General features: G+C 43.4%; 1 protein-coding gene across 2 annotated transcripts in view; it reads right to left on the bottom strand.

Annotated features, from left to right (window-relative positions):
* LOC137421493 (uncharacterized) overlaps positions 1 to 26112 on the bottom strand; it is a 34154-nt gene extending 8042 nt beyond the window's left edge. Inside the window, exons 1-7 of one of the 2 annotated variants that reach the window (XM_068107608.2) lie at positions 25983 to 26112; positions 25290 to 25467; positions 14055 to 14137; positions 10232 to 10423; positions 9405 to 10154; positions 8846 to 8967; positions 5327 to 5390 (exon numbers count right to left, since the gene is read on the bottom strand). In XM_068107608.2, coding sequence (XP_067963709.2) covers positions 5327 to 5390; positions 8846 to 8967; positions 9405 to 10154; positions 10232 to 10423; positions 14055 to 14137; positions 25290 to 25467; positions 25983 to 26006 — 1413 coding nt within the window. In that variant the 5' untranslated portion in view covers positions 26007 to 26112. Of the gene's footprint in view, positions 1 to 5326; positions 5391 to 8845; positions 8968 to 9404; positions 10155 to 10231; positions 10424 to 14054; positions 14138 to 25289; positions 25468 to 25982 lie in introns of those variants that run through there. The other variant, XM_068107609.2, reaches the window with a different exon arrangement.
* Positions 26113 to 26724: the final 612 nt, after the last annotated feature.

The following is a 26724-nucleotide window of genomic DNA, read 5'->3' as shown; positions in this document are numbered from 1 at the left end:
TATGTTTAATTGGATGTAGATTATGTTCATAATTAGATATAGATGTTAAAAATTAGATATTGATTACATTAGAAATTAGATATAGAAGAACCACCTTTAGAGGCCATTTTTCCCTGCAAAGCAGGGGTTGGCCTTTTTTGGGCACCATGGTCCCCTTTTTGAAGCAATGTTTTACGGCCGGATGCCCTTCCTGCCACCAACCCTGTTAGTCGACTCTTGCGTCACACAGGGAATTACCAGTGAACTGGTACTCAATTTGCCGACCTCGGAAGGATGACAGGCTGAGTCAACCCCCCTGGCGTTAATTCAGTGATCGACCGGGATTCGAACCCAGGATCCTAGGATCCCAAGCCGACACCCTAACCACTAAGCCAACACCAGGCCTGTGTGATGAATGTTAATTGATGACGTCATGACAAACTTCAAAATAAACTATATATCTGTGATCACAAAGCGATCACCAAAGGTAAGCCTCCCCTGGTGCCCGTGATCCAATGATGGCCATATTTTCTTTGAACTGTCATATGACCTTGACTTTCAACATTTTAGGGAAAGGGTCTAAATTAAGAAAATGTGTCCCCATCCACAATCTATCCAGAAAACTCATCATGAAAATTAGAAATTAGATATAGATTACATTATAAACAAGAAAGAGCAATCGGAGATTGCAGACCCTCGCCAGGATGCGTTTTCAGTTGTTTTTCAAGGCTTTTCTGTTAAAACAAATATGGCGACCGAACCACGTGACCGATGACGTCATCATTTTTTCCCTCCACAAACTTATCCCGAGATTATGCTCAAGAAATTTCATCTTGATCGGATGAAGTTTTGTACTTGTCGAATTATGACGTCATAATAGAGGCACCGATGAAAATCATTAACAGATGTTATTCCACATGGAGAGTTATTTACAATGATCCATGTGTCAATTTTTTATATGCAGCGCTTTGGGAGATATAGAGGTGCAAAGGTTTTCGGTTTTTCTAAGATGGCGGCCAAACCACGTGACCTATGACGTCATAATTATCATAAAAAATTATACAGGTGGAGTTGCACCTATGATGAAAATTTCCTGTCAATCGGACCAACGGTTGCAGAGAAAATCATATTTATTCTGTGCAGACAAACAAACAAATTGACTCAAATGCAATACCCTCTCTGGCGAGGGTAATTAGATATTGTTGCGGTTTTGTGTTTTATAATAAAGGTTAATTTCCCCTCATAGTTTAGCTACACTACAACACGTAGCCTCGTTTAAAGCTCAGTTATTTCATAGTAAATGTAAGCGTAGACCTTTCCTGTGTGTAGTTTTCCGTTGAGTAGTATAATGAGAATGAGGTCCTTTACGATGCCTCCATGCTTTTGGTTTTGGCGCGAAATACCACGAGGCAGGCCTGAACAAGTCGATCAAGGGCGAAGGAAGGCGGTGAAGGAGCCGACGGTAAGCGCGAGCTGCCAATCAGGGCTCGAGGGGAGTGACTTACCACTGCGGCAAAAGGCGGGGCTTGGACCATTCGATACGGGCCAGGGCGGGACAATATAACCCTGTGCCCGGAGCCCCCACCTCAGTTATGAGGAGGACATGCGCTGAGTTATGAGCTCGAGTTATGAGATGCGTGCAGGGCAAGCCATACGAGTTATGAGACGAGAGGAGACGCGCTGAATTGAGTTATGAGTCGGTTCGGCGCGCCAAGTTATGAGGGGAGATGCGCTGTGACCAGTTATGAGAGTCGGTTCAGAGCGCCAAGTTATGAGAAGGGAGGCAGACGAGTTACAAGTTATGAGCTCGGGTGAGACGCGCATGAGTTACAAGTTGAGTTCTCAGTTGAGCTGGAGTCAGATCCCCGAGGAGTTGGAGGGCAAGTTGCGCCGAGTTCAGTTACGAGAGTGAAAGCGCGCAGTGGTATTAATTGCGCTGTGAAAGACAGCCGTGCCGGGCCACAGACGCGCGTATTTTCCCGCCTCCCTGCTTTTGCCAATACACGCGCCGGGAGGATTCTCCTGCCTGCCTGCCTGCCTGCCTTCGCCAGGGTACGTGCTGTGACCGCCAGAGGGCCACGCCGTGTGAGCTGTTCCTGGACGACCAAAGCCGGCGCGTTCAGTGCATGAACATTTCTTCCTTCATCCCCCTGTGAGCGTGAGTGGGCCCATTGTCTGGGGTTTAAGGTAAGACTGTTTAAGACTGCCCTGTGTCTCTTTTCTACCAATCATTGTAAATAATAATAATTAAATCTGTTATTCCTTTGATTCAACCATTTCGTCTCTTCCATCATTGACTGAGCGTGGTACGAATTATATCGCTCTGATCGGGTTCCAATAGTAAGGTAACAGCACGGACCACGTGGTACGCCATCCGCTCGGGTGTACTCAATTACGCATGGTTCGTGCGAGACTCGATCCCCGCTTCCGCGGCGGCGTGGGTACTTAGGTACATGCGAAAATTGTTCCGAAACCCTTTTCCACGTCTGACCGGAAGTGGCGACTCAGTTTCACGGTTCGAAGACCCAAGGAGAACAAGGGGCTTAATTCCCCCTTGGTAAGGGAACGGGCTTCGCGCAAAACCACAACAATATAGATTACATTAGGAATTACATATCGATTGCATTTAATTAGACATAGATAAATTTCGAAATTAGATATGGATTATTTTTGTGGAATTTCCACAACTCGTTCCACTAATTTGCTAGCAACTCTTTTTGATATATCTGCAGTCTATAAGCATTCCTTTCCTCTGATACTTCAGAATCCTCTTCAGATATAATAGTTATCTTGAACAAATGTTGAGCGACTGCAATGTCGGCCTCTCTTTGTTTAGCTGTTAGCGGTGACATGTCACACAAGTCTCTGCCCAACTTGGGGGATTTATGTTCATTCAGTGGGGATAAGTTGATGTTTCTTGCCATTTTAATGCATGCTGTGGACAGTGGACCATTGTGAAACAGAAATTGACAGATATTATCCAATGACTAGGTTAAGGTTGTTCTTATTTTTGAAGTTCATATTTTCAACAATCTTACCTCAATTTTGTCCAATATATAAGAATAAATGGCGCCGAGTTTTAAAATAATAGGCATCCACAACCATCCTCGACCATGTTGTGGAACGTCAGCCGAGGTCCTTATGTTTTTTGGGGGGTTTTTTTTGTTTTAACGTCCTCACTTTTTCACCTTTATTGGCTTTTGAATTAGTTTTCTCAACAACCGCTGAGCCAGTGACACAAACCCTTCAACATGGAAGCGCCAACACATGGAGAATCTTTAAGCAAAATTACATGATGATTGGATGGAAAATGAGGCTGACATTCCAAAAAGTCTGTTTTCTGTAGGCATGGCTTGCAGAGTGTTTCACATATCAGGAGTAAATGGCCTTAACTCCGCTTCGCTGGGCCTCACCGAATAAATGGCACAAAATTTTACCCCTTTCTTAAAAAACATCGATCTAAGGCTCATGGTAGAACATGAACATTTGGATGTCATGCTCACGTCGGAGCATTTTTGATTAACATTTAAGGGTTGCTAAATGAAGTTGAAGTTTTACATTGTGGCTCGCATTATAATCAGCATATTCTGAATATGGTGCACCTTTCTTGGTGGAAGTCCCTCCTCGTGGAATGCGATTTATTGCACCTGGGACCCAGCATCATGCAAGATGGATGGCCATTCCAAGGCATTACATGCCCTCATTATTAATAAAGAGGACTCTGACATCTGCATCTTTCTAGTCAACTGCATGAGGTCTGCATCTTTGTTGTTCGAGTCTACGTCAATGACCTCAACTTCCCATAACATATTAAGTATGAGAAGGTGAATTATGCCCTTTCAAAATCTGCCTGTCCAAGATTTGTTGGGCATCTATGGTATATAAATGATAAGCTCATTGTTTTGGTATTAATTGATTCATCTGTATCCACAGAATCAACCCGAACAATGGTAAAGACAAAGATAAATCTCTAAGTGCATCCAGCTCTAAATACCTCCAAATATGGTCGAAAATGGTTACCAAATTTTTTTTTCTTCTACATTTAAACAGTTGAGTACCAGTTCACTGGTAATTCCCTGGTTGTCGTAAAAGGCGACAAAAAGGGTTGGTGGCAGGAAGGGCATCCGGCCGTAAAACATCGCTTCAAAAAGGGGACGGAAAAACAACAACAACCACGGTCCCCGAAAAAGGCCAACCCCCGCTTTGCGGGGAAAAATGGCCTCTAAAGGTGGTTTTATTTTTATTTTTATTGAAACAAAATTGAGGGGTAACATCTTTGGAATTTTTAACTTTCAATTTAACCTGCAATTAAGGGCCACCTACTGGATGTATCAGACCGTGAGATCTTTAACGTCCACCAACTAATGTCGGCAGACAGAACGCCCAGTTTAATGTCCATCCGAGGGACGGCACACACATTATTAATGAATCACCCTGACTGTGAAACACCGGGATGACAGGCTATAGCTGGGTCGGGATTCAAACCCAGGTGAGACGGCTCAGGAGCAAATGGACATACATCTAGGCTATCCTGCCAACTCCATCTGGATGTATAGCGAATGAAAATTAGTAAAAATGTTCTTTATGAGCTTTAATAGATGACTTTTCTCCGCTACATTCAATCTTATTTTTAAGCAATTGAAATTATTTTTGGCTCAGGTTTTTGCTTCATCATTGACCTAATAGTCGAAAAATTTCAACTGCGCACCATGTCCAGGGAGGATTTTTCTGCCAAAGCAGCTTCCCATGCAATGAAACGCAGTGGGTGGTTTGCCATTGCCTTCCCAGTGCAATCAGATTTCGAACCTGCAATCATCAAATCGCGAGCCCAGGCAGATGAGCCGACCCAGAACCCATGGTTCAAATTACACCTCTGAAAATATGCTATCACCAACTTAAATTAGCTACATGGTTTGAAAGGGAGCAAATAATAAACAAGTAAAAGGAGCTCCTAAAGGCCATGATGTATTTCGCTGCATTGTATTTGCATACTAAAAGGTCCAATAAAATGCATTTCCAGTTGGCTTAAGGTTATTGCAATGCCTTGTATGTCAATGTAACGGGCATTCTTCTTCATGAACAAGGCCCGAGATTTAGTGTGAAAAACAAATTAAATTGGAAGAGAATGAATAATTTACAAACACAAGATACAATAACTTTAAAAAAGAGTGCAAGGCCGACTCATGAATAGTCCAATACAAGTTGTATAACTAATTAGCCTCAGCATGCCCTGCAATTTAAACTTACAGCCATTACTGTATAATGATGCCGGAAAAAAGTTTTTTGCTCAGCAGAACAGAAAAGTACTGTGGCCTAAGTAGCCCTGAGTGCAGAGTGGAGGCTGTACCGGCATGGGAAGATTGGCTTTGGGGATTTCCGCTCCATCCTCTTCTCCACTCTGCTCCGTGAGCCTGCAACACAAGGTTTGTACAGAATATGATGTAAAACTCCGAATCACAAGCAAGCTCACCACATAATTGACAGAGTCAAGCATGTTGCCAAGTTTGTGAAAGCCTGAGTATTGGACATGACATTTTATGCAGTGGAGGAGAAATTATGATTAAAATAAAACAAATAATAACTCACCGATTGCCTCAACATCCCACCTCGACAGGTGAATGCAATTAGGGGCAGATATAATTTGCCTGTCAGGTGTAAACAATACCTTTGCTCTTCCACAAGCCTCTTCCTGTAACCAATACCTTTGCTCTTCCAAACAAACAAAAAATACCTCGGTTCCCAAATTCTCTCGGAATGGTCCTGCCTGTTTGCTGGTTGGCTTGTGATCTGAGCCCATGAAACCCACGAAAATTTTAGACATTGTCCACTTTGCCCTGTGAGCTGGGAACAGGGAGTCAGGACAGGGATGTGGTACCTTCTCGTAAACTCCGAGACCAGGTTAAACACCGTCTGCTGAGCCCACTCAGGGTCCCAAGACCCTTGTGCGGATCCCGGGAGCAGGGGTCAAGTCGGATTATGTCTGCGGAAACGGTCTATGGTCCTGGGACCTCAGTGGATCCCGTCAGGTACCTCACCCAGCCCCGGGGAAAACCGTCCTAGGCAGCGGGACTTCTTTGTGGACCACAGGCCGTTTTCCCGACACGGTCAGCTTTTCCTGTTGCCTGAGCCCCATGGTATTGTTAGACGACGTGGACGGGGTTTCCCCGCAGGGAGTGACTCAAGATCTGCATTTGAAATGTGCCTCGATGGTTGACAAATGGGGTACGAGCACTCACATCGATACCTTGCACTGCCTGCAAAATACTATGATGAGAGATCATAGCTGTGCCAAGATTCAAACCCAGACAAGACACTTCGCATCCAAGTGTTGCGTTTCTTCTTCTTCACCCAATAACGACCTCTCGCTTCCAGACTGTACATCCAAAACAAATTATTTGCTTTGTTTGGTGATAAATGGTCATTTATCGAGTTCAACAATACACATCACGTTCATAAAAGAGCAGCATTTAATAACTGAAATATCATTAAATACTATGATCAGACCTCAGACACTCAGAGCCGAGTGTGCATACATCTAGGTTATCTTACCAGTCTTCCTGAAGATTAGAGTTTGTTTAAAAAGTCATAAAGAACCTGCAAAACACCAGTCAGGGATGTGGCAAATAAAAAGAAAAAGAAAAGCAAAAGAAGAGAAAAAGAAGAAACTCATCATGCATTAGGAAGTGCGATTTTATTTTCGGACCCCAATGGAGTCCGAATGGAGTCCATTGGACATTGAACACCTGTTCTGTTTAATTATTATTTAAAGATGTTTTAACTTTCCCCTGCAGTGTTTTATTCAGTGGTATATTACAACATCCTGTTTTTCTTCCTATTTAAAAGGCTTTTTTCAATTTCCTCTTCAACTCATTCCACTTCCAATGTCCAATGGAGTCCGCGTGATTGGGTTCCAGGTGCAAGCTCTTCTGGAAAATTATTGAATATTTGGAATCATTTTCCTACATTCTAATGAATTTATAAAAATCAAATTGAGATAAAAGTTGCATTGGAGATACGATTTCTTTGCCACACTTTGCAGTATGAAAAAAACATGGTTTGGATATTTTTTCCAAGACTACACCGAATGTGTTTTTTTCAACTACCTGGTCAAGGCAATTCAATCCCCACGGATTTTAAATTATCGCCGACACGTTTTGCCGTCATGCTTTCTTTTTACGTCATGCCACTAAGCAGTGGGTCTGCGCATCATATCTGACGCACTTTGGCTTTCAATGTTAAAATCCGTATAATACAAGAAAACTCGGGAGAGTTCTATTTTTCAATAACAAGTATGTAATGCTTTTGCAAGTAATGCAATAAATCCAAAAAGCATGATTTTTGGGGTTTCCAAGGACACTTTACGTCAATGATCAGTAAACAGACACTGGCAACAATACTGCAGGTCAAGTAATTCGCAACAGCTTTACAATGGATTAAGCATCAGATCTGTGCGAGGAAGTCCCAGTCGATGGTTTTCTTGTAGCCGCTGCATACGACGTTTTAAGTGATATTTGTGGCTTTCCTTAAGCATCTCTGATGTTATAGCTTTTCATGCCTGGTCATTCAGTCCTTGCAAGTCAAGCTCATACTTTACCAGTTAAATTGAGAGGTAAATATATTTTGTAATAATCTATATAATAATACGCCTAGGCATCGAGGGTAGTCCATACTTATGGAGCTAAAGGCTCCCTCCCTCCCAACGGCCCTTGCCCCAGCTGACCCTGCCCCCTATAATTTTCTTTTTCTACATAATAATCTTATTGATATTTTTCTACTTTTTTTTTCTTTCGATTTTTTACAAGATGAGCCTACCTGTCGCTTTGCTGATGGAACAATTGGTCGTCATGTCTCTTGCTGCTAGAAAGGGGAGGGGGATGTTTGGGGTGGGGAGCATGAGGGGAGGGGTGGTGCAGGCAGGGGGAGTGGAAAGAAATACTGCATATACATCGTTTGGTGGAGGGCCGTGGCTTTGACACACCCCTCCATTTGGGTGTGGGGGGGAAGGGGGGCGATTGAGGGGAGAGAAGGGAAGGAGGACAAATTTACCAGTGCAGAGGTCTTTAACCTCAGCGTTGTCCAGGTAATGAAAGAAATTGTAATAACCTCTGCCACCACCACCAATTGGCACTACAATAGTACACATTTACATAGACAATTCCTGCCTCCACCCCCCACATGAGGCCATGGCCACATTGCCCATGTCACCACCCCCTCCCCCCCCCACACAAATATTATTTGTACCCCAAGTTTGGAGTTTTTAAAATAAATACATATATATATATAAATACATATATATATAAATAAATACATATACATATATATATATATATATATATAAATAAAAAAATTAATACATATATATATAAATATATAATTACAATAATATACATTAAGGTGTCAGGGGGGGTGGGGGGGGGAGTTCTTCCTTATGGAGCTAAAGGCCTTTCCCCCCCCCCCCCTCCCGACGGCCCACACTCCCCGCAAATCTCCCAATCGGATGCGGGATGTAGTCCCATGGTGCCAACCACTGATTTTCAAATTGCCATCGTCGTCGGCATTCACATCGCTAAGTATGCCAAATTCGCTTCACCGGGGGGAGGAAGTGCGACTGCGCTCATTTTACCCATGCTGGGCTGGCTGTTCGTATCACACCTTTCACGCTCCGACAGTGTGCTAAGCAACAGTGTACAATGTCACAGCTAAATTTGCTTCTCTTGGGGGAGGGTGTCCGATCTTGTCTTCTCTCTTCTTTCTATGTAATAACATGCTAAGGCTTTTCTGTCGTGGTATTTTTAACCACGGGCTTCTGCTAGTAGAACAATAACAGCAATAAGAAGCTGAAAATCTATGTGTAACAGTTTATTACCGAGGTTTCCAGTCTGCAGCGGTGGCTTCCTTTGAAAATTGGTTTAACTGATAGTCTTTGTCACATCTGCTGCCGACTTCACCCTCCACTTTGTCCCCTCCTTTGTCAGTCTCTGTGGAACACTGCACAGCATGGAGGAAAACAAAGTAGAAATACTGCAAACATTTATGAAACACAACATGCTGATTGAGACAATGACATGGTATACATTGAAGAAAACTAATTGGAGCAAATAAATAAATCGGGACAAAATGATATTTTCCAAATTCAGCCAAATCATGTGACCCAATCATCACAAACATATTCTTCCACAAAACCTGACAGGTAATGGTTAGAGTGTCCACTGTGGGTCGTTGGTTTGAACCATGGCAGAGTCCTACAAAAGACTTAAAAATGGTATGTGATGCTTCCTTATTGGATGCTCGATATTTAAAAAGGATAGAGCATGGACAAACAACAATAGGTTGGCAATCATAGTGCAGGCTTGGATGGGCATATTGGCCTCCTGCGTTGAAGTTCCTTGAAAGGGATCCTATGCAAAACCATCACAACCACCTACCTCGGCAGTCACCATAGGCAGCACATCTTCAACCTTGCTCATGCTCGGAAGGCTCTTCGACACCACCTGTTTTGAATCTTTTACCTTCTCCGCAGACATTGGCTTCTTAAATCCTCCCACCTTTTCCGTTTGTGGACACGCTTCCAATTTCCCGACTCGACTTTTGTTCAAAACCACATTGTGCACAGCGCGATGCTTCTTGTGCTTCTGCAAGTCAAAATATTTCCCTGGCTGCTTTGCACCACATCCATCTGTTTTTAGTCTCTGTGGGGGTTTCACGAGAAAGTTCTTTCCTTGCTGTTTTTGCACCACCTCCTTGGCAAGTTTAATTTTATATTTTGAATGCTTCTTGATTTCATCTGAGCCTCTGTTCTTGCATTTATCCTGCTTTGCTGTCTGCTCATCTTCACACTTTGTACCAGGTGCTGCAGGAAGTACCACCCAAGATATTTTATCAGAAGCAGCAAGAGACGTCCTATTCTTCTTGGTAGCTCCGACCTCACTTGCAACGTCTGCTGCCGGTCGTTTGATCCCCGACCCTTTCCACTTCTCCAGAGATGTATCTGGTTCTCGATTCAACTTGTGCACACTCTTCCCTCCTTTCATGATGCTTGCACCCTCCTTGTGAACCTTTTTGTGATTCGTGTTGTTAGTTTTCTCAACAGAACAGCTGCTGTTCTTTGGCTTTTTCTCTTTGTGCTTCGTACCTTGCTCTTTCGGGTGTTTTGAGTGTTCCTTTTTGGCAGAGTCCTGAAACACAAAGATCAACACGTCACCGTTGCAGCCACAAACCTCCGATTTGGGTGACAAGGCTCTGCCCCACTCACTTTTGAATTTGACGGCAATTTGAGCTCTTTCACCAGACCTGTGCTCACAGCGCCAGCCTTGAGTAAACGGGCATGGAATTCAGGAGAGGGGCAGTTGAAGATGAGTTTCTCACAACGAACATGGCTGACTGGTGGTTGGCCAGGTGTCTGCAGGAAAAGATCATACTCGAAAGACATCTTTCGGGGATTTTCCTGGTGGTAGAAACATCAAAGTAGGGGTAGGGATAAAGAAATAAATGAAAAGGTGGCGGTTCATCAGTTTTATACAAATCTTCCTTTATACAAATACAAAAATCTCAATTTTGTTTCCCTACATAAATGACAGCAATATGGTGGTTTATTAGTCTGGACAATAGGCTGGCATTCTTGAGGTTGCAGGAATAATATCCCTTTTAAAGAGTTGGGATTAGAGGTTTCTGGAAACCAAGCAAGTCACGAAAGTTACAAAAAAAGAATAATCATCAAAACCCAGCGGGCTCACTAATGACATTCAGGGAGGAAGAGCAATCTGCCTGCCCCACCTATAATACCACTCCATACTATGGTTGAGTCTTATTGCGATAAAGGCAACTTGGAATGAGCACGAGTGTTCTCTACAAAAAAAATAATAAAGATACAGCACTGTCAGACAGGTTTAAAAAATAACAAATAAATAAATAAAATCACTCCCATGTCCGAAGGGAGCGGTTCAGTTTTGCATTTTAACATGAAATGGGCAAAGCCTAGAAATAAACAAAACCCATTAGAATTACCCTTTAAATCCTCTAGAATTACACTTTAGAACCCTCTAGAACTACACTTTACAACACTACAATTAAACACGGTGGGTTAGAAAGGTTCTTCTTCATTTCTAACGGACAGATGGAAGAAAGGACATAGCCAAATATTGAAGCAGCTTTACCGCTTTAAAAAGTGGGACAGTGGAGCAGAATATCCCAGAATTGAGCAAACTTTTGTCCATGAGAGAGGATCTACATTCCAAGTTCTTCTCAGAATTTATATTTTTTAAATTTCCCTGCCTGCTTTCATTACCAGTCATCCTTTTTCATCCATATTTCAAATATGCTTCCAAGATAGCCTTGGCCTTAGATGTATATATACATACAATCGAGTCGGAACCCGGTATTCATGGGGGATGCGTTCCTGGAAAATCCGCGAATAGCAAAACCTGCTAATAGCGGGGCATTGTTTCAATGGAAAAAGGGGGGGATAGGTTACCGAGTCGTGAAAATCCGCGAATAGAGAGGACCAAACAGCGAGGCAAAATCCACGAATGGTGACGCAAATCCCGAGAATGTCGACGACATGATCTTTTCGCGAGTGTTCGATCTATCAAAGGTTGATCAAAATCCGCAAAGGTCAATCAAAATCCCATGAATGCATGCCACGCACGGCATTGTTTCAATGGTGAAAAGGGGGATACGTTACAGGTTCCTGGCGGTTCCTGATTCAGAGGAAAAAACTAAGTTTAAAATGTTTAGCTGCAAATGCACATGATTAGTATCACAAAAAATGCTTGCAGAAAAAAAGAAAAAAAGAAAAAAGAAGACAACACCAGGTACCATTCATTTCCAATTTGGAATGCGCTTACAATGGAGGAGTACCATGAAGGAAAACCAATGAAGGCTAGGTACCAATGAAGGAATGCGCTTACAGTTTATCAAAAGTTCTTAACCAGCTTAACCATACTGCACCGTGAAAGTTAAAAAAAAAATCAAAAAAAATAATCATGTATTGTTTAAATTTTTTATTTTACAAACACACGCAACTTTCAAATGATGATGGTGATGAATTAAAATCCCAAGAATTCCTCGAACTTTGAGGGCGACCCAAATTATGGTGCAGCAAAATCGTGCACTGAGGGAGAGCCAGGAGAGGTAGGAGAGAAGGTGAGGACGCTGGTGAGGATGCTGGTGAGGACGCTGGTGATCTTGAGGTGGAGGGAGCAGGGCTGAAAAAAACGGGTGATGGGGAGCTGCCTGACAGATTGCCCAACATTTCGATGCAGCTCTTTGTACGGGAGCAGCAAATCATCCAAGCCCCTCTTGAACTTGAGGTACGTCTCCACGACTGGGTCAGCGTCTTGCACCCTGTCGACAAGCTCCCGCATGTCCTGAAGCAACTCGCCCAGGAATTGGACTATGACCAACAGAGGCCGCCCTCTCTCCTCTCGAAAGCTGGTCGAGCAGCTCCACTTTCTGGCTCAGGCTCATCACTTTCTTCTGCCTATTGGTAGTCGACGCATCACCGGCACTGCTCTTGCACTTGGGAGCCATTATTGAACGATGAGCAGAGAGAGTCAAAACCGTAGGTTGAAGCAACGGGACGAGAGCAATGATGGAGATGGAGGACATAATCTGTATTGATATGTACGATCGCGAGCATTGTGGGTATCTGCGGGAGCCCATTTTTTGTGGGGGATGTTATCGGATGATGCCGTATAGAGCGTATCTGCCAATTTCAATAACAGATTTAATGAAGCATTTGCATTCTACAATTCGCGGAGGATGACTTGTTTTAGTCGCTGATGGAACATCCCCCAAAGCGTTTTCATTGTGTAACATCTCTGATGATGCTTTACCGTAAATCGATTCAATGAAGCGTTTGCATTCTATACTTTGCGGAGTTGACTTGTTTACACATCTGGTGGGATATCCCGTGAAACTCGCTCATAGAGCGGCTAAAATTCATGCCCACGAAAGCCATGAAAACGCAAAGCACACAGCAGTGAATGTACGGTACGGTACTGTACTGCACTGTATAAGCAGATCATGCTCACAGCTTGTACAATGTTTTTTGTGTACGTCCACCTGCTTTTTGCATGGCTGGTAAAAGATGGGATTTATAAATGTGTCAAGCTAGCGGCTCATGAAATTTTCTTTTGTGCCCTTGAAAAACAGCGAATTCACAGAACATGGCTGTGAATAGTTGTTTTTTTTAACGCGATTTCGCGGGACATTTTTCCGCGAATAGAGAAACACGTCACATCTTATCAACTGCGAATACACAGATTCCGCGAATAGCAGAACCGCGAATAGCAGGGTCCGACTGTACTCACATTTGAGCTATTTAGACTGGGTTCAAATATTGACCGCGCTATAAACAGTCACCCTCATGGTGCGTCACATGCAGGGCAAGGCGTCGGTGTGTGCACCGTCCATCGGAAAGACCAAGCTGGAGCACCCGTCTACAAGTACTGGTTGTTGGTGGATGTTAAAGAGGAGGCGAACTATCGTCGGCAGCCTGAACAAATTAGATCCAAATCCCTGCCATTTTCGGTCGAGTATCATGCGATGAAGTGGCCATCCATGTCGGATTGGTTCTCACCTCAAAACGTTTCTCAACTCATTGTGAATGCCCTTTTTCGTATGCAGCACAAGGCTACGGAATCCACCTCTGTCGATGCTGATGCAATGTCCTATGTAGGTAAGAGCAGGAATTTGGGATTTGGCCAGTGTGTCAGTGATAGCTCGCCTACTATTCGTGAAGGACACTGTGGGATCTTTAACGTCCACAAATTCGGGCAGACGGGACACAGTTTAACATCCATTTGAGGGACCCGGTCAGTGAAACACCGGGATGACATTCTAATTAATGCTAAGGTTCAAACCCAGGCTAGACAGCTTAGAGGTGAGTGCGCGTACCTACACAGGCCATCCTGCCAAACTTGCGAATGCTCTGCAGCTCTATCAAGAGTATGGGACTCCATTATTATTTATACATTTCAGTGTTAGCTGTATGATAAGACCTGGCCTTAGTATTATACTAAGCTTAGTATTAATGCAAACACCACCTGGCCGCAGGTCAAAACTGGAGGAAGTACCGTGTTTTTGAAGTATATGTGAACAGGCATTACGAATCCAGCATAACCAGACTCTTCCACTTCGTAAGGTGGCTCTTTATAGACTGCAGGACAAAAGAAACAAGTGCAATAAGAACAGAATCAGCATCATACGACAGGTATCCTCGTAATAACTGAAAAGGAAATTATTTCCTACGACAACATCGGTTGACCCCATATTCGATTTATAGAAGTTTGATTCTAACATAGGAAATGAAGTTAAAATGTGTGATGAGACAGAGTCATACAGTCGTGGCCAAAAATATTGACAACCCTGCACTTTTTTCAAATAACTCACAATTTTCTCTAAAAAAAGAGGTTGAAATTGACAAAAGTATTTGGTCTCCACAATTCTTTATTTCATCAGAACACAACCTTCACAGATTACAGAACCTTTGTTTTAAATTCAGAACTTAATATATCCTTTTAAATCAGAAAATAAAAAGAAATGGCATCGACAAATTTATTGACACTCTCGACTTAATATTTGGTAGCATACCCTTTGGATAAAATAACTGTTGTCAAGCGCTTCCTCGAACCATGAATGAGCTTCCTACACCTCTCTACTGGCAGTTTGGCCCACTCTTCTTGAGCAAACTGCTCCAGTTCTCCCAGATTTGAAGGGTGCCTTCTCCCAACTGCTGTTTTCAGATCTCCTGACAGGTGTTCAATGGGATTTAGATCTGGACTCATTCCTTTCCGCTTCAGAACAGTCCAGCGTTTTATCTTGAACCATTCCTGGGTGCTTTTTGAAGTGTGTTGGTGTCATTGTTCTGTTGCAAGAGCCATGACCTTCGACGGAGACACAGCTTTCTGACGCTGGGTTGAACATTGCGCTCCAAAATACCTTGGTAATCTCCTCATTTCATGATACAATGCACACATTCAAGGCACCCAGTGCCAGAGGCAGCACAGCAACCCCAGACATCACTGAACCTCCTCAATGTTTGACTGTAGGGAAGGTGTTCTTTTCTTTGAAGGGTTAATTTTGTTTTCTGTAAACATGGAGATAATGTGCTTTACCAAAATGCTCTAATTTGGTCTGATCTGTTCACAGGACATTCTCCCAGAAGGATTTTGGCTTGTTCAGGTGCGTTTTGAAAAACTCCAGACGTGCTTTCTTAGCAGTGGGGTCCTCCTGGGTCTCCTCCCCTAGAACCGCCTTTCATCGAGTTGGTGACGGATGGTGCGAGTTGAAACTGTCGTACCTTGTCTGAAGACAAGCTTGAATCTGTTTGGCAGTTGATTGAGGTGCTTTCTCCACCATTCGAACAATCTTGCTGCAATCTTCGATCAAGTTTTCTCTTGCAACCACGTCCAGTTAGGTTGGCTACAGTGCCATGGGCCTTAAACTTGCTGATAACATTGCGTACGGTGGACACAGGAACATCAAGGTCTCTGGAGATGGACTTGTAGCATTGAGATTGTCTATGCTTGGCTACAATCTTGTGCCCGACCTCAGACAATTCTCTGGTTTGTTTTTTTTCTTTTCTCCGTACTCATTGACACAAAACGCAAAACAAAACACGGTAACACAAAACAGCAGAACGACTCATTTTCTCTATTCAAACTGATTGAACGAGTGATTTTTATATTGCATGCAGCTGAAACTCACCACAGGCGAATTTAATTACAAGGAAAAGGAGAATCACCTGCTTGAAATCTAATTATTTCGAACAACTTCAAGAAGGTGCCGGGAGATTTTGTCCAGGTCATTTTATGATTTCTGTGTGGAATAAGCTAAGATTTTGTAATTTTTTCAACTTTTTTTTGTTTTGTTCCACTGCAAACCAAAGCAATACATATGTGGATACCAAAATATTTTTTAATTTCAATAATTTTCTGGAAGAAATGGTGCATTATTTGAGAAAAGAGCAAGGGTGCCAATATTTTTGGCCACGACTGTATATATCGATTACATGAACAACAAGAAAAAGAGCAGAGATTGCAAACCCTCGCCAGGATGTATTTTCAGTGGTTTTTAAGGGTTTTGTGTTAAATCAAATATGGCGGCCGAACCACGTGACCGATGACGTCAGTTTTTTTCCTAAACTAATTTATTCCTAGATTATGCTCAAGAAATTTCATCTTAATCTGATGAAGTTTTGTACTTGTCGAATTATGACGTCATAATGGAGGCACCTATGACATCATTAACATATTTTATTCCCCATGGAGTTATTTACAATGAGCCATGTCTCAATTTTTTTCGATTCAGCGCTTTGAGATATAGAGGTGCAAAAATTTTCGATTTTTTCCAAGATGGCGCCAGTATCACGCGACCTATGACGTCATAATTATCATTAAAAAAATTCTACAGGTGGAGTTGCACATTTGGTGAAAATTTCCTCTCAATCAGACCAACGGTTGCAGAGACAATCATATTTATTCTGTGCGGACAAACAAATAGACAAACAAACAGACTCAAATGCAATACCCTCTCCTCTGGCGAGGGTAACTAGAATGGCACTCAGTGGGGAGCACACCTCCACCAGGTTGTACAGTTTACGTTTTGTATCCCACTGATAGGCCAGATCTGGATCTGACATGAACCAAAATGTAATCGGTTTGTTCTTGGCCACTAACCAACTCATCCCCCAAGTTGTCACAAGTCATCCACAACCTTTTGAAATATCATGATATATATCGTTTTTGGCCCCATCTCTGAATGGTGAAGAATCACTTTTACAAATTCTCATATGCAGATCCGTATTTGAATCTTCACCATAATTGAATCAGTTCTTCCTCGTCACACATCCAACCTCTGCCCAAGTTTCGTCTGAATCCGCCCATAACGTTTTGAGATATCCTGTTCACAGACAGACAAACAAGCACACACAAACAGACAGACATTAAAACGTAACCTCCATCCACCTTCGGTGGTGGAGGTAAAAATGGTCGAAGGGTCTGAGTGATTGCCTGTCCGATGAGAGGGGAAGGGAAGTCGAGGTGAATTTGTGCTTGTTGGAGCAATATGCAAATGCACAAAGCCATCATGAAACGGTCTCGCTCGCGCATTAACTTGAATCTGGTCAGACATCAAAGCAGCAATTACTTTTTACAACTGCTCCAAACTTTGTTTCGTTTCAATAAAGCAGCATGGTCACTGCTAATGTATGTAATGTACAAGTTCGTTAATTGTACCAATGACCGTGCAGTCTTCAGTTAGACGTTAAGCTAGGAACCAAACTGCTAACATTAGCTGGTGGATGGTAATGATCCCACGGTGTTGTTCACAAAGAATTGGCCAATGTGTGCCACCACCCTGAACAAATTCCAAATTAACGCGCTAATGTGCAAGGACTGCATGAACGGTACCGACGAGGCTTAGGGATGATGCAACCAACGGACCGAATTGATTAAAAACACAAACAAGATAAACGAGAACAGAACAAATTATCCCAATTGTGAACCTTAAGGATCGCTCGATGTAATTTGAACATTAGGATGTATTTTTTCCGATGAAATAAAAAAAAATAAGGGAACGCATTTCTTGGCAGAGTCTGCCCAGGTTTAGCAATGTTATGGTAACAAAGCAACACGTGGCCTACTCAAATCAGTGTTACAAGGTGAGCACATCCCTTGGGATTCTGTACAAACGTCGTCCTATAGAAGACTTGCTGTAGACATTCCAAAGGTGTTTTCCAACCCCTGAACTCTGATGCAGCTGATCTCCACCACAGCTGCTCCTTTCCCTACTGAATAATGGCAATTGCTCATCATACGAATGTACGCAATTTGGTGTCTGTCTGTCTGACTGCGATTCCTTCGATTGATAATGAATCTCAACCAAACTTTCCAGGGGGACTAGTGGTCACATGGTGGAGGTCATGACAACTTAGTTTGCTCCCTCATCCCTCTCGAGGGAGGATTTTCAGCCTTGGACGAACTGCATGTTGAAGTGCATACATAGCTTAATGTGGGGCACAGACAGGAAGTAAAAAATTATGAACACAAACGATTTGGTCAATTTTGTCCAACATACGATTACCTTTTTAAAGAGTTGCTTATTGTTTAAAAATAAATGGCATTACATTTGGAGGAAACCTGACATCCTTGAGGCATTCGATGCTTATCACACCCACCACAAACCAATGGATCCAAGCAGTCTAGACTTGCTTGACCTAAAGGTGGGCCGCTATGATCTTTAGCTAATAAAGGTGCTTAAATGAGTCTTTACGCACGAATGATTAGTCCAATTGCCTGTCCGACTTTTCTAGCCATCAGATTATATGTGGACTGCATATGGATTGTTTATAACTTGTACTTTGGGACCTTAGTTGTGATTTTTCTTGAGCATGGTTTCAAGTGTGACGTGCGATATTGTCAGCCCAACACCATTCCTTTCTTTCGTTTTCACTGTCCATGACTCACATCCAGGCATTGTAACTGGAAATACCAGAGCATTCACCAGCCTCCTATTGGTTTGTCATGTCACATCTTTGTCTTTCCAGATCTTAGTCAATCCTGGCATCGCTGTTCTCCCCAACACTAACAGTCTATTAATTTCACCTCCACATGCCTTGGTCACTTCACTCTTAGAACTCAGGAAGAGGAAACTTTCCACCATTTCCACGTGATGGTCTCTGTAGAGGTCCACATGGACTTCTGAGTTTATTGAAATGTCCCTCTTCTATTGAGTAAGCGAGTTATCACTTGCATCCTGTTCTAACCTGTTCTTACTCTTCCTCATTGTAGGAAAGCTAGGGACACATGGGTGTTGCTCTGCAATATAAATCGTGATGCACAGCAGTATTATAATCTTTGGAATATGGAATGCTAGTAAAGTGAAAAAAAACATATACTTAGTGATAAATATTTGAGTAATCTGCATTATGAATTATAGATATTGTGTGCTGCTGTAGTTTGAAATACCAAGGAATCTTCAAAATTTATAATTAGTGATAAATATTTGAGTAATCTGTATTATAAATTATAGAAATTATGTGCTGTGCTTAGATATACTTAAAGGAATAAGGCTTACATTGATTAATCTGTGCAAAAATGGAATACAATATTTCTTTTTTAAACCATGAAACTGTTTTTCCAGACAGAAGGGAATGCCAGGACTTTTTTCCCCCTAAAATTCTTATCTTTATGGCTTATGTTGAAATGTAAACCAGATGCTTCACCACACCTGCTTGTCTCGAATCCCTTACCCCTTGTTCGAACTCCCATTGTTCAGTCGGACGCCCCAAAGCAAAGAAGAATTTATTTTGTCTCCCCAAACACTATACAAGACAAGATGCAAATGGAATCGGGCAGAAGACCTGCTGGATACGTTGTATCGAGTCCTGTTTGAGTACGCCGGCATAGTACTGTTAAACTGTGTTGTAATCCTTGTTATATTTGAGTGAGTCTTCTCCATTTGAATAAAATCTTTGACATTGATCTGGAGGTGTGCATATTCTATTCGTGTACACCCTTCCACGACATCTCCCAATCGGCACACATCGATCTTCTCACTAGACAAGATTTTAATCTTCTTTTATGTTTAAATAAAGACCAGCTTTTTCACTTTCCTCCTTCATTGTCTTCAGCAGTTTCAAGTCCTCTTTACTTTCTGCAGAGTGGTATAATCAGACCTTAAGTTGTTGATACATCTTACTCCAATCCTGACTCCAGCCTCTGTGTCATCCATGTGAGGTTTTTGTCACAATATGATAAACACAAAGTAATCTGTCAAATTTATCCAATGATAATGGCATTACACTCATAATGATAACACGGGGGCTGGCAGGATGACGTAGACTTGGAGGTACGCACATTCGCCTCTCAGCTGTCTAGCCTGGATTTGCATGGCTTGGGAAAAATTGGTACGTGAATGACCTGGATTTTAAAAATACCAAAAAAAACGGTGAATGACAAACGATGAATCAATAAATTCCACATTCCTGTGCCACCTTCAGTCTAACGTTAGGCATTGACAGCACGTTCTCTATATCTTCATTCCAAACAGCATCATTCATCATTCCAATCACAAATTAATATAGTATTAATATATCAAAATATTAAGTTAAATCACAATTGTGTTGAGATATTATCAAACTAGCGAACTGTTATCATCTGTTCACTTCCGGATTCATGTCGATCCATGTCGATCCATGTCGATGGTCCATGTCGATGGTCCATGTCGATGGTCCATGTCGATGGTCCATGTCGATCACATTTCAAAACTAAAATTGTATTGAGGAACTTCCGAAACCTCCTACCTACATCATATCGTTCATACATATAAACATACAAACATATAAACGTATACATACAAATAAAATACACACATGTTCATACATACATATAAACCAACGACACCTGCTGGGACCCCACATCGTTCCACAAAAGGTTATTCATATTTCCTTTTAGTAAAATATGCAACTGTAATGGTTACTAAACACGTCCCCCGTCACATGACAAGATCCTCAGCTCTGATTGGTGTACGTTTGTAGGGACATACAAACATGACAGGCAAACGCTGTTCTAGACAGTATTGCCCTACAGGTTACGCCACAAAAAGTGTGCGCGCGCAGGCGCACACGTCTATATATTTTCACTTTAAAAAGTTCTCTGCAACTGCTTGTCCGATCGATGCAAAACTTTAAACATAGGAGGGTCTCCCCATGGATAATATTATATTGCTAACTCTGACGTCATAGGTCACAAGGTATGGCAGCCATATTGGATGAAAGGGGAAAAAAATTTGAATATCTTCTTCTCCGAAAACCAAAATTTCATATATCTGATCAATGACCTGATGCGAGTGTTCAATTAAATGTATGATGTTCATAACCTATGCCAAGAAAGTACATGATTATAATAGGGTGCATGAATGATACGGGTATAAGGGCCATATCAGTGGGCTATAATAGTAGCTTGTTCAGTTAACGATGTTAATTTTGTTCAGAATGAACGCGCGAGGCGAGACGATGCACTCTACGGGTGCCGTTCTAGTGTTGTGACGTACTTAAAACACGGCAAAATGGCTTATTCATAACATTTGGCGACAACCATTTTCAAACGTTGTGAAAACCTGGGTAGTTGGCCAAAGGCAGAAATACGTGGTGAAAGAGAGAAAAAAAGCAATGATAAAAAGTCAGATTTCTTTCCCCATGGTGTATGTTATGTTCTGGAATAGCTCACTGGGTCCGAGCCCGACAATATTAAAACTAGAATGGCACCTCCGCCTGGTTGGCCATGTCACTCAATGGTGAAGAATCACTTCTTCTTTTTTTGTATACAGAATCGAGGCTCGTGTAGGAGCTAACACATTGAACATGAAAACATGCACAGACACTTAAAACATGCAATGAAGGGAGCAGGACACAAGAGGGGGAGCAAGGGAAGCACACAAGCACAACAACAGAAGAGAACAGAGACGTTGGTAGATCTGTGGAAGGGGGAGGGCTGGGGGAGGAGGGAGGGGTACATGGTATAAAGCAAATGAACACTTCTAGGAATTTCAGGAAAGAAGTTGGGGATTTAAAAAGGTGGATTTGGGGCGTTTTATCAGGGGTAGAAAAGATCAAGGTTTTCGATGGGGATGAAAAGAGATGGTGGTGAACAGCTGCTTTTAAGACCTGGAGGGAGGAGAGGGATGGGGGAGAGGGATTGAAGAGAGTGTGGGAGTTTGTTCCAGAGGTGGGAGAAAAGAGGAGTGAAGGTGAGTGGAGAGTCTTGATTTTGGCAGTTTCACCAGAAGAGGGTTGCTGGCAGATCGTCTGTGTCCTGCAGGAATATTTGAGGGACAGAGCACAGACAGAGCAGGGGGAGCAAGGCCGGAGAGGAGTCAGTAGAAGACAGAAAGACGAGGGAGACGAGAGACGAGAGACGAGAGAGAGAGAGAGAGAGAGAGAGAGAGGCCCTCAGAATCAGCTTCATCGTGGGAGATTCCAATGATTCTGAATGCTTTAGTTTCAACTGCGTGAAGCCGAGCTAGGTGTGAGTCCGGAGCACCAGCCCAGAGGGGAGAGCAGTATTCCATTGAGCTGTGGATGAAAGCTTTGTATGTGGTGAGGAGCTCAGAAGTGCCCAGAAAGGACTTTGCACGACGGAGGATGCCCAGTCGGCGACTGGCTTTGGAGGCCAGCTTGGAAATGTGGTTTTTCCAAGGAAAGATCATGGCAGATAGTGAGACCCAAAAGCTTGAATGACAGAACTTCTTCAAGAGGTTTGTTCAGAAAGTAGATGGGAGGGTTGTCCAGACGGTCTTTTCGGAGAGACAAAGTGAGAGTGTGAAATTTGTTGGGATTGAAAGACATGTTCCACTTGTTTGCCCAGTTTGTGATATTGTCCAGGTCTGCAGAGAGTGAAGAGGCTGCTGCCTGCCGATCTGGGGGTTGGGATATGGAGCGGCAGAGAGTGGAGTCATCAGCAAAGAGATAGAGGATTTTCCAGAGAGTCAGAGAGATCATTAATGAAGACCAGAAAAAGCACAGGGCCCAGAACAGTGCCTTGAGAAACTCCAGCCTGAACAGGAGGGGAGAAGAGAGAATTCCATTCAGGGCCACATGTTGACTGCGACCAGAAAGGAAGTCTGCAAGCCACGCGTGGAGGTTTCCATGGATACAATACGACGAGAGTTTGGGGAGCTGGGCGGGGTGCCAGACCGTATCAAAGGCACGAGATATGTCAAGGGAGACAGCTCTTTTGTCCTGTTTAGCATTGAGGACCTCCATCCATTGTTGAGACAGCAGAAGCAGCATGTCCAGAGTAGAATGACCTGGTCTGAATCCAAATTGATGATCCGAGATCAAGCCATTGGAGAAGAGGAAGGATTTGATGTCAGAAGCGATGATAGATTCCATGACCTTGCTCATTATTGGGAGCAGGCTGATTGGTCTGTAGTTGCAAGGATCTGTTTTTGCACATTTTTTGTGTAAAGCGGTAATGTTGGTTGATTTCCAAGCAGATGGTAGATGACCTTGAGCAAAAGAGAGGGTGAAGAGATTTAAGAGAGGATGTGAAAGAACGGCAGAGTAGGATTTTAGGACCCGTGGGCTGATGCCGTCTGATCCAGTTGCAGAATCAGTCGAGGTTTGACAGAAACTTCTCCACCTTGTCAGGAGAGAAGGACACAGTGTTCAGGAGCAGCTGGGTACGACTGGGAAAGGTGGGAACAGAGAGAGATGGGTTTGGGACACAAGATTTTGAGGCAAACACAGAGATGAGGCATTTGGCTTTGTCACATGTGGTGTCAGCTGCATAGCCATTTGAGGTAAGGGAGGCGGTTGAGGGGGAACAAACACCAGAAACAGATTTAACCAGTCGCCACCAGGATTTGGAGGGAGGAGACAGATTTGAGAGTTCAGTCTTGAGAGTAGAGAGATAGTGTTTCCTGGCACTCCTGAGGGTAGACACACTTGTTCCGAGCTTGGTGGAAGGAACTGAGATTTCCTTCAGTTGGATTTGCCTTCCAAGAGGCAAAGGCAAGTTGTTTCAGGGCTACTGCCTCACCACAATATTCAGTGTACCATGGACGGGAGGAATGGTATGACAACTGAAGACGAGATGGGATAAATCTGTGCATGAGAGAGAGCAGCTTACTTTGGAAGAATTCCCAGGAAGAGTTGATGTCAGAGGCAGTAGAGATGGCAGACCAGTCCAGATGATTTATGGCTGCTTGAAGACCATGCCTGTCAGCTTGAGTGAAATGCCAGACACGTCGACGCTGAGGAGGCTCTCTGAGAATGGCCAGAGAGATGTCCACTTTAACAAGCACATGATCAGAAGAACTGATTGGAGCAGAAGAAGAGCAGCAGACATTTGCAGGGAAGTTTGTCATAACAAAGTCTAGAAGAGAAGATACTCCATTGACTGAGATCCGGGTCGGGAAATTGACAGATTGTGTCAATCCCAGTGAGTCACAGAAGTCCTTTGCTGAGGTGCCATGGCTGGTGAGAGATTAACCCACACCCAGCCAGCTGGCATGATGACTGTTGAATTCGCCACATATGAGGAAGAGAGAGTTGGGATGAGTGGATAGAAGTTGGTCCATCTCAGACAGCGAAATGTAAATTGAGTCATCACTGTTTGGAGGATGGAACACACATATGAACAAAAGGTGGGAGCAGAGAGGAAGCCATAGCCAGAAGTACTCCTGGGGGTGTGGTGGAGAGAGGGTAGTGCAAGGAGAGTGAGGAAGAGAGTTTTTGATAAAGATAGCAACCCCACCACTAGGACGAGGCCCAGGTCTATCATACCGGAGGGAGTAACCAGGAAGAGATATTAAGGAATCAGACATTTTTAAGGAGGAAAGTTTCTGTTAAGCAGATTACGGCTGGTTTGTCAGAAGCAACATGTATGGAGAGATCAATCAGGTTTGAGCGAAGGCCCCGGATGTTTGAGGTCCATACCGTTGAGGAAGAGTGAGGGGGAGCATCGGGTGCAGGGCAGGGGAGGGGAGGGGAGGGGAGGGGAAGGGTAGGGTAAGATGAGGAAGAGGAGAAGGTAGGGAGAGCTGTTCATAGTGTGTCCGAGTTAGGAGAAAGGTAAGGATGAGGAGGACAAAAGGTTTGATGATGATGGGATGAGGCGAGGGGAAGAGCAAAGTAGAAGGTTGGAGGTGGTGGAGGTATGAGATAGAAGGGGGATGAAGTGGAGATGAGGCAGCTTTGAGGAGGAGGGGGAGGAGGGGGGAGAATTGGGGAAAGATGGTAGGGGGGGGGGGAGATTTGAAGAGGAGGGGTTGGGGGGGAGTTTTGAAGGGGAGGGGGGGAGTTTTGAAGGCGAGGGGGGAGGGAGGAAGGGGAGATTTGAAGGGGAGGGGGGAGGGAGGCAGGGGAGATTTGAAGGGGTGGGGTGAAGGGGAGGGGTGGGGTGAAGGGGAGGGGTGGGGTGAGGGGAGGGGAGGGGTGGGGTGAGGGGAGGGGAGGGGAGGGGTGGGGTGGGGTGAGGGGAGGGGTGGGGTGAGGGGAGGGGTGGGGTGAGGGGAGGGGAGGGGTGGGGTGGGGTGAGGGGAGTGGTGGGGTGAGGGGAGGGGAGGGGTGGGGTGGGGTGAGGGGAGGGGTGGGGTGAGGGGAGGGGTGGGGGGAGGCGTGAGGGGCGAGTTTTTGTTCACAAACAAGCAAACGGACAAACAGACAGGGGTGGAAACAACTTCCTTCCACCTTTGGTGGTGGAGGTAACAACACGTGCTGTTTCTGAAATGGGTCAATGTATTACTTTGGCTACCTTTAGACAAGACTCACAAACGTCCTGGCAAGAGGTCAAATGACATGTTACCTCGTTTGGGCTTCAGGAAGCTTGCGTGCAGGATGAAAACGACCTTTTCTACAAATCCATGGATCTTCTTGTGGTCAACGCCACGCACAAACGCACGCCAGTCGTGCGTGTAGCCCTCAGCACTCACTTTCTTCCTTACAATGGCAAAGTGTCCCAACTCAATCTGCACCTGCAACACCTGATTGCACAGGTACAGAACAAACTAGAACGACAAACGGTATAGAGAGCAGACCTCCGCCAAGATGAACAACTTACGTTTTGTATCCATCGATAGGCCAAGTCTGGATTCGGACCCGAATCAAAATCGAATCAGCTTGTTCTGGTCGCCTAACTATAATTAATCCACAAAGTTTGGTCATAAATCATTCACAACTTTTTAAAATATCGTGTTATATATCGTTTTTGACCTTCTCAAATATGAAGAATCACTTTTAAAAAATTTAAAGTTCTCTGATTCGAATCCGGATCTTCACCAAAATCGAATCATTTCGTCCTGGTGACACACCCAACTTGTCCACCGAATTTCGTCACAATCCGTCCACCACGTTTTGAAATATCACGTTCACAAACACAGACGAGGGTGAAAACACAACCTACCTCCACATTTGGTGGAGGTTGAAAAAATATATATAATAATAATAATAAAAGGTGCACCCGTGCACACCTGTCAAACGTACGAGTAGCTGCACTCACCGCACTCGCCATGTTGAACGCCATGATGTGTTTGTATGTATTCGATTCTCGATTTCGAAAACCACCAAGAGATGGCCCAGCCACACCTGCGCGCGCCGCGTCTCAATCACCGCTCCTCGCGATGGAAAACGTCACACGGGGCGTGGCCTCACCACTGAGAAATTGCATTGTCAATTAAATTATATAAACAAAGTGTACAAATTTACATTCATATGCTTAGCACATGCCACTAACAACACATGACATTTATGTTAATTTATAAAAGTCTGAAAAAAAAACATTAAAATTCCACGTAGGGCGGAGATCGGTCATTATCGACAATGGCGTCTTGGAGTGACAGCTGTCCATTGAGAAAAATGTATTTGATTCTTTGTTATATCCCTCTTTAGATGAGTCACCCAAACAATATACACTGCAGTAGAAACGACCGTTAGCACTTGTGGATAAAATATTTACCAAGGTTTTGTAAAGTTTACAAAGGTTCTTAAAAAGTTTACTAATTACCTTGTAAAGTTTACCAAAAATCTTGTAAAGTTTACCAAGGATACTGTAAAGTGTACCAAGGATCTTATCAAGTTTACCAATGATCCTGTAAAAGTTTATCAATGATCCAGTAAAGTTTACCAATTATCTTGTAAAGGTTACCAACGGTCTTGTAAAGTGTAGCAAGGATCTTATAAAGTTTACCAATTACCCTGTAAAGTTTATCAATTGCCCTGTACAGTTTACCAATGATCTTGCG

The sequence above is a fragment of the Myxine glutinosa genome, chromosome 2 (assembly GCF_964187855.1).
Source record: "Myxine glutinosa chromosome 2, kmMyxGlut1.1, whole genome shotgun sequence".
Lineage (NCBI taxonomy): Eukaryota > Metazoa > Chordata > Myxini > Myxiniformes > Myxinidae > Myxine > Myxine glutinosa.
Note: the sequence above shows the minus strand (reverse complement) of the source record. Positions and strands in the feature narration are given on the sequence as shown.